The 7,745-nt window shown below is 45.9% G+C and overlaps 3 protein-coding genes and 1 pseudogene across 3 annotated transcripts; 1 reads left to right on the top strand and 3 right to left on the bottom strand.

Annotated features, from left to right (window-relative positions):
• Window positions 1-2,581: 2,581 nt before the first annotated feature.
• On the bottom strand, window positions 2,582-2,990 carry LOC148515467 (histone H2B 1.1-like). Its single transcript, XM_088479938.1, has one exon. The coding sequence runs from the start codon at window positions 2,975-2,977 to the stop codon at window positions 2,597-2,599; it is 381 nt and encodes a 126-aa protein (XP_088336064.1). The 5' UTR covers window positions 2,978-2,990; the 3' UTR covers window positions 2,582-2,596.
• A 287-nt stretch (window positions 2,991-3,277) lies between these two features.
• Window positions 3,278-3,824, top strand: LOC148515466 (histone H2A type 1-like). The gene has a single exon (XM_088479937.1). The coding sequence runs from the start codon at window positions 3,314-3,316 to the stop codon at window positions 3,704-3,706; it is 393 nt and encodes a 130-aa protein (XP_088336063.1). The 5' UTR covers window positions 3,278-3,313; the 3' UTR covers window positions 3,707-3,824.
• Window positions 3,825-4,289: 465 nt separating this feature from the next.
• On the bottom strand, window positions 4,290-4,704 carry LOC148515465 (histone H3-like; annotated as a pseudogene).
• Window positions 4,705-6,841: 2,137 nt separating this feature from the next.
• On the bottom strand, window positions 6,842-7,153 carry LOC148515464 (histone H4). Its single transcript, XM_088479883.1, has one exon. The coding sequence runs from the start codon at window positions 7,151-7,153 to the stop codon at window positions 6,842-6,844; it is 312 nt and encodes a 103-aa protein (XP_088336009.1).
• Window positions 7,154-7,745: the final 592 nt, after the last annotated feature.

The raw sequence follows: 7,745 nt of genomic DNA, 5'->3' as shown, positions 1-7,745 counted from the left end.
AAGGGCCTTAACTTCCTCTCCAGTCACAGGGGAGAAGGATGTCAGAGTCGGTTAAATGGATGGAGAGGGGTGATCCAGGAAAGGAGGAGGTGGGGAGCTGGGGGACTGGTCGGATATGATGCCCTGACGTATAGAATCATTTTAGATGTGAAATAGGTAGCAAAGTCAGTGGCAGAGAGCAAGGAGGGGAGACAAGGAGGGGGTGGGCAGAGGAGGGAGTTAAAGGTGGAAAAGAGACACTGGTGATAATAGGACAGGGAGGAGATGAGATTCTTGAAATATGACTGTTTAGAGTGAATATAGTGATTGTGCCCACTTTACCACCCTATTTCATACCCAAAAACTTGTTGGGCAAGGTCAATTGCAAGTGGCTCATATGTAAGTGACCACCCTGTGTGGAAGTCACGTGTCAAAGCGGTGCCCAAGGCTATTTAACCCTTGTACAACTACAGATACTTATTCAATTATAGAAAATCTGGGACCTATGCCCACTTTACCACTTATTTCATGCCAAAAACCTTAACCTCAATTTACCACCCTAGTTCATGCCCAAAACCTTGTTGGGCTTGGCCAATTGCAAATGGGTCATATGTAAGTGACCCCACTGTGTGAGTTCCAAGTGTCACATTTGTTGACCAAGGCTACAGTATTTGACCATTGCACAACACAGCTACTTATTCAAATGTGTTAATTGGTGACTGTGCCCACTTTACCACCCTATTTAATCTCCAAAACCTTATTGAGCAAGGCCAATTGCAAGTGCGTCACATGTAAGTGACCCCCGTCTGTGGATTCCGAATGTCAAATTTGTTGCTCAAGGCTCTTTAACCCTTGCACAACTACAGCTACTTATTCAAATATAGAAAATCTAGTCCCTGTGCCCACTTTACACCTAATTTCATGCCCAAAAACTTGTTGGGCAAGGCAAATTGCAAGTTGGTCATATGTAAGTGACCCCCCCTCTGTGGATTCCAAGTGTCAAATTTGTTGCTCAAGGCAATTTAACCCTTGCACAACTTCAGCTACTTATTCAAATATATAAATTAGTCAATGTGCCCACTTTACCAACCTATTTCATGCCTAAAACCTTGTTGGGCAAGGCCAATTGCATGAGGGTTAAATGTAAAAGACCTTTCTGTCTGGATTCCAAGGGTCAAATTTGTTGCCCAAGGCTATTTAACCCTCACACAACTACAGCAACTTAGTCAAATTTATAAATTGGTGTCTGTGCCCACTTTAATGCCCTATTTCAAGCCCAAAACTTTGTTGGTGAAAGCCAATTGCATTTTAAATAAATGTAATTGACGCCCCTCTGTGGATTTCAAGTGTCAAATTTGTTTCCCAAGGCTATTTAACCCTCACACAACTACAGCTACTTATTCAAATGAATAAAATATGGTGCTGATGCCCAATTTACCACCCTAGTTCATGCCAAAACCTTGTTGGGCAAGGCCAATTGAAAGTGGGTCATTTGCAAGTGACCTTCCTCTGTGGATTCCAAGTGTCAAATTTGTTGCCCAAGGCTCTTTAAACCTTGCACAACTACTTATATCAATATATAAATTGGTGCCTGTGCCCACTTTACCACCTAATTGCATGCCCAAAAAGCTTGTTGGGCAAGGCCATATGTAAGTGACCCCACTGTGTGAGTTCCAAGTATCAAATTTGTTGCCCAAGGCTATTTAACCCTTGCACAACTATAGCTACTTAAGCTGGCCATCCACTATACAATTTTTTGTCCGTTTCTGTCCAATCTGGCTGGTTGGAATAAAAACTTAGTAATGTATGGGAGCAAATGCCAGTCGATCATATGGTTTTAAGCACTAAAACAATCCATCCACGGACAGTAACATCACAGTTGTTTTTAAGAAGATGGTAAGAGAGACAGGAAACTGGTAGAGGTTTGGCTACGGGGGATGAGCTCGCTCTGACCAGAGGGCCTGATTCAGAGCCGGACGCTAATTGCAGCCGCTCGTTCCGAAAAATGGGCTGGCTATTTAAATTAAGTGCTCGCTCTTTGCAGTCTGTTGACGCCTCTATGTCTGAACGAGCGAACGAAACATGCGCTCACTATTTTGGAAAAAACGCCCCCTGGCCGCTGGCATCATACGTCATCTCCGCTATTTATTTGATTAATCAAGTACATCGAAAGGCGTATGAACTGCTTGCAGTGCTTGTGGTTGGATTTTCCTACCGCAATCATGCGAGCAGTTCAGGCTAAAAAACAACCAAGTGACGTGGTCGATGACACTGGCATTAGCTATTTTGCGAGCACACGATTTTCGACCACACTGACTGGTTCGTGCATGCGTACTAAAACCCATACGCATGCGCAGATGTGCGAACATCGCTCGGAGCGAATGAGCGGCCGCTTACGAGCGGCTCTGAATCAGGCCCAGTGTACCTAGGAGATCTGTGTGATTGAGGAACATGGTGCAATTACAACAAAAACTCAGTAAAACAAGAGTCAGACAATACAGCCTAGGTCACTGTATATTAGCCCAGGTCACAGCAATAGTTATAGCCCAATTAGAGAGAAGGTGGGTGGCTCTTAGAAGAGCCTTTATGTTCATGTGGGAGGGAGAAGGAAAGCAGATCACTTGGCGCTGGTGTACTTGGTGACGGCCTTGGTGCCCTCGGACACGGCGTGCTTGGCCAGCTCTCCCGGCAGTAGCAGGCGTACAGCGGTCTGGATCTCCCGGGAGGTGATGGTGGAGCGCTTGTTGTAATGAGCCAGACGGGAAGCTTCCCCTGCAATGCGCTCAAAGATATCATTCACAAAGGAGTTCATGATGCCCATAGCCTTGGAGGAGATGCCGGTATCTGGGTGCACCTGCTTCAGCACCTTGTACACGTAAATGGCGTAACTCTCCTTCCGGGTCTTCCTACGCTTCTTCCCATCTTTCTTCTGGGTCTTAGTCACCGCTTTTTTTGAGCATTTCTTGGGCGCTGGCACAGACTTGGCAGGTTCAGGCATTATCGATATGACATGTTTTCACACACAGAAAAAACATATAACTGAAATCTCCCAGACCTGCTTCATTTATAGTCAGCTCATGCAAATAAGGCTTTACCCGTGCTGAATGCACTATTGGGTAGACGTGTCATGTGATGTACTCCGCCTCAAAAACCCATTATTCATTTGCCGATTGGTTCGTGCATGAACATGTATTGCATTGGTTGCTTTTTAAGCAGACCAATCACAGAGCAGGTTGTAGGTCCCATCTGAGTGTATATATAACAAGCAGGTCAAGATCGCAAACTTGTTTCAGCCAGATTTATTATATTGTATCTTTGTGAGTCGGACTCAAGAATGTCTGGAAGAGGGAAACAAGGCGGCAAGACCCGGGCTAAGGCAAAGACCCGCTCATCTCGAGCTGGGCTCCAGTTTCCAGTCGGTCGCGTTCACCGTCTGCTGAGGAAGGGAAACTATGCACAGCGTGTTGGAGCCGGGGCACCGGTGTACCTGGCCGCAGTTCTCGAGTACTTGACGGCTGAGATTCTGGAGCTTGCCGGAAATGCCGCCCGTGACAACAAGAAGACCCGCATTATCCCCCGCCACCTGCAGTTGGCTGTGCGTAATGATGAGGAGCTAAACAAGCTGCTCGGTGGGGTGACTATCGCTCAGGGAGGCGTCCTGCCCAACATCCAGGCTGTACTACTACCCAAGAAGACCGAGAGCCACAAGGCAGCTAAAAGCAAGTAAAGTTGCTTTTAGATACATGTCCCCATAACACAAAGGCTCTTTTCAGAGCCACCCACCCCGTCCCTAAAGAGCTGATTCATGGCTTCAAATATACCAGTGCGAGTAAACGAGCCCGATTTAGCGGGAGAGCCATTGTGCGCCTTCTAGAATTAGAGAACTTGTAATAGTGCAGACACCTAAAGGGGAAGTTTATAGCTCTGTGTATAGAACGTGGGGATGGCTCTGTAAAGGACTGTACAGGGAAACCCAACATTCTGATAAACATTAAAGGTTTTTAACTTGATTTGCAACGACTACTTGTGACTTGTTAGCCTAGTTCCCTTTGCCAACGCTGGATAGATGAGACTTCAGCCATTGACGATGGCAGCGACAGGCTGGCAGGAAGGAGCGGGGTACTACAGAGTGTGGGCTGTGTGGCAACTAAATAAGGAGACTGGTCATGTAGCCTCCACCGCGGGGGTAAACGGAGCTGAGATTTTAACAACGTTCTGCCACTTAAATTAATATGTAGTTTATACTTCAGCTCTTTTAGAAAGATTTGGTGGCTCTAAAAAGAGCCGTTGTGTGTATAGGAGTGCCGAGTACCATCTATGCCCTCTCCCCTCGGATCCTGCGGGCCAGCTGGATGTCTTTGGGCATGATGGTCACCCTCTTGGCGTGGATGGCGCACAGGTTGGTGTCCTCGAAGAGCCCGACCAGATAAGCCTCGCTGGCCTCTTGTAGGGCCATGACAGCAGAGCTCTGGAAGCGCAAGTCGGTCTTGAAATCCTGGGCGATCTCTCTCACCAGACGCTGGAAGGGCAGGTAACGGATCAGCAGCTCTGTGGATTTCTGGTAGCGACGGATCTCTCGGAGCGCAACAGTCCCGGGTCGGTAGCGGTGAGGCTTCTTCACACGCCGGTAGCTGGGGCACTCTTCCGGGCAGCCTTGGTTGCCAGCTGCTTGCGGGGAGCTTTCCCTCCTGTAGATTTGCGGGCGGTCTGCTTAGTCCTGGCCATTATTCCTCCAAAGTGACTAAATACACAGACAGTGACACAACAGCGTTTAGCAAACCTATATATAAAGAGTGCTTCACGTTGATTGGATAGAAGTAGTCCTGCCCTCTCCACCGATTGGCTTTAAAAAATAAAAATAAAAACGCTTTTTCAAAAATCCCGCCGTTTAAACGTCCATCCTACTTTTCCAGATTCTGGAAGTGAATGCAGGAAGGCGTTGCTGAGTTTTTGCTCACCATTGTACAAACTACACATCCCAGCCTAAAGGTGTTCTGTTAGGGCATGTTACATCTGTGGCAGCCTGGCATGTGAAGGTCACCATCAGTTATAATGCCATAAATTGCCTATTCCTAGTACAAGCGAGTGAACGTTTCTTCTAGGTATCAAGCAGAAGTGATAAAAAAAAATAAGTCCCCTTTAAAAACCCCACTTCTTGCAAAAAATGCTGATGACACTTACCCTAGGTAGAAATATTTAAATGTATATTGAAATTGATACATAAGGAGTCCCATACATTTCAATTACCCTTATTACAGTCGGCAATAGTAATGTGATTGGGAGGCAGACTGCAATAGTATGTATTCCCGGAATACATACTGTAGTCTGTAGCAGTCAGCTTTACATTATCAGAGGTGCAAGACCTATCGGAGCACTGTAAGAAGTTATAGCCGGCAGCTAACTCAGGTCGCCCCATCACCCATAGTCTAGGTCCCGGACCTAACCCCACGCACCAACCAGAGGCGACTCTCGCACAGTGTTTACAGGGCTATATTCCAGCCTACCTACCACTCTCCTCAATTACGCTGGACATAAGGAAATCTTTTCACATCCAGACAAATATCATAATAGATCATTTTGGGGTGTCTCTGGGAATGAACATGCATTTGTAATGACCATTAGAATAATATGTTGTTATTCCCCCCGGGGCTTTAGCAAAACTTTTCAGAGACTTCCTCCGCAGGGTAACTTTAGCCACCAGATATTTTCGGGGGTGGCTGGGGCAATAGCCATCTCCGAGAAGCAGTTACCCAATCTATTATCAGCCTCATCAAATGCCACCCCACCCTGGGAACCGGATGAATGGGCTGTATAGCCCTGTCTCACTCTTGTATTTTTCCAGCAGGAGTCCGAGTCACCGCTCTAGGAACGTGTCTGTGTGGGTAAGAAAGCCTAAACAGTCTTCTGCCAAACCAGGAGCAGCGTTAGTTTGGCTTCTGATTGTCGCTAGACGACTGAAAACAATCTGGCTATTTTAATAATTGTCAGATAGACTGACTGACTCATTTACTAATATGTCTTCAAAACACTCAATATCTCTATTCCTTTGTGCAGTGTGTTGTAATTCCAGTGTGGTTTAGTGGTTCTATCTTCTGATATATATATGATACTGTTACAATAGAGGCTAAGGCTTCCATAGCCCATATTGTAACTGTATAAAGCTCGTTCATTGCTACATTTACATTCAGTTGCAAACATGACATACCACCAATGTTATTCACATTTACTGCTCTAGAAGATAAAACTCTGTCTTAAACCAGTGTAATGCTCTGACATTTGACAAATTACTTTTAAAGGAGGGTATGTCTGAAAATGGATCTTAATGCTGATTTAAATGTATGCAATGTGTAATTATTTCCACAAAATAGAGCAGGAGCCCTTCCCAGGCAGAAAGGGGTTTGTCAATACTTTTCTTTTAAAAGGGATTTCCTACAGTTAACGCTTAAAGAAGCACTGACCATTGCGGTTGTTTCTTTATAAACAGTGTAATTATCAGTCTAGAACTAGTCAGCCACATACACTGATTTGTGCCATCTTAGAAACAGAGGCCGTAATAATCTAACATAGGGACACCCATAGGACAATGCTTTAATGCACTCACTCGATACATTTACAAGACCGACAGCGAGTGACTACGTGCAGATTTCACCTATAAGCTGTCGGTTCCCCATAATTTACTAGTAACGATCTAAATATAAACCAGCAAACAGGCTTATATTAGGACTCTGTATAAGGTCTGGCGTCAGCCAGGACAAGATACATATAATAGTACAAGGGAATAATTATAGCGCTCTCATAGAAGAAATAGGCGGCCCTGAAAAGGGCCTTTGTGTGGGTGATAGTATTCAATGTACATCAGTGTTCAGCCCCCGAATCCATAGAGAGTGCGGCCCTGGCGTTTCAGAGCGTACACCACATCCATAGCGGTCACAGTCTTCCTCTTGGCGTGTTCGGTGTAGGTGACGGCGTCCCGGATAACGTTCTCCAGGAAGACCTTCAGCACCCCGCGGGTCTCCTCATAAATGAGACCAGAAATGCGCTTCACACCCCCTCTTCGGGCGAGACGGCGAATAGCAGGCTTGGTGATGCCCTGGATGTTATCCCGCAGCACTTTCCTGTGGCGCTTGGCTCCTCCTTTTCCGAGCCCCTTTCCGCCTTTGCCTCTGCCAGACATGTTGCTTTTTAATCACTTGTATTGTATCACTCGCTGTAAAGAGAACAATACTGTTACAATTTCAGCAAAGTCCTCCTCTTATACAGTGCGAGCGGACCAAATGGGAAACCTCTGGTCTATGAGGGAGGAGTCCTCCAAGGCGTCACATCCTGCTGCTTGTGACGCTCCTAATATAGGGACAATATCAGTTTCGGGATTCCTACCAATGCAGTTATTGATATTTTACTTTATACAAGAACTCATCCTCCATTCAGACTGAACTGAGACGGTGTATGTGTCTAATGAGTTATGTGTCTCTATTAGATGGTGATTATGACATTACTGTTCCTATGCACTGGCGTGTTCTGCCCCTTCCCAAACTGTCTCTCCCGCCCTCTCTCATTTTGAAATCTCACTTTTCTGGGTCTTTTGTAGTCTTACCTGTGATCTCCTGCAGTCTCCGCTGGAGACACTAACCTAAATATTGAAACTCCTCATCCCACTTTAGCTGCCCCATACTCATCCTTCTTACCCACCTCTTTCCCCTCACCACTCTCATGATCTGCCTATATTGCTATTCTCCTGCCTCTACACCAGCAGTTATATTTTTACC

This window comes from Taudactylus pleione, unplaced genomic scaffold (genome assembly GCF_031769625.1).
Source record: "Taudactylus pleione unplaced genomic scaffold, aTauple2 ptg000248l, whole genome shotgun sequence".
NCBI classification, from domain to species: Eukaryota; Metazoa; Chordata; class Amphibia; order Anura; family Myobatrachidae; genus Taudactylus; species Taudactylus pleione.
Note: the sequence above shows the minus strand (reverse complement) of the source record. Positions and strands in the feature narration are given on the sequence as shown.

Bases quoted from the DNA above. Each gene is read 5' to 3' on its own strand.
- LOC148515467 (XM_088479938.1), bottom strand. From the start codon at position 2,977: ATGCCTGAACCTGCCAAGTCTGTGCCAGCGCCCAAGAAATGCTCAAAA.
- LOC148515466 (XM_088479937.1), top strand. From the start codon at position 3,314: ATGTCTGGAAGAGGGAAACAAGGCGGCAAGACCCGGGCTAAGGCAAAG.
- LOC148515464 (XM_088479883.1), bottom strand. From the start codon at position 7,153: ATGTCTGGCAGAGGCAAAGGCGGAAAGGGGCTCGGAAAAGGAGGAGCC.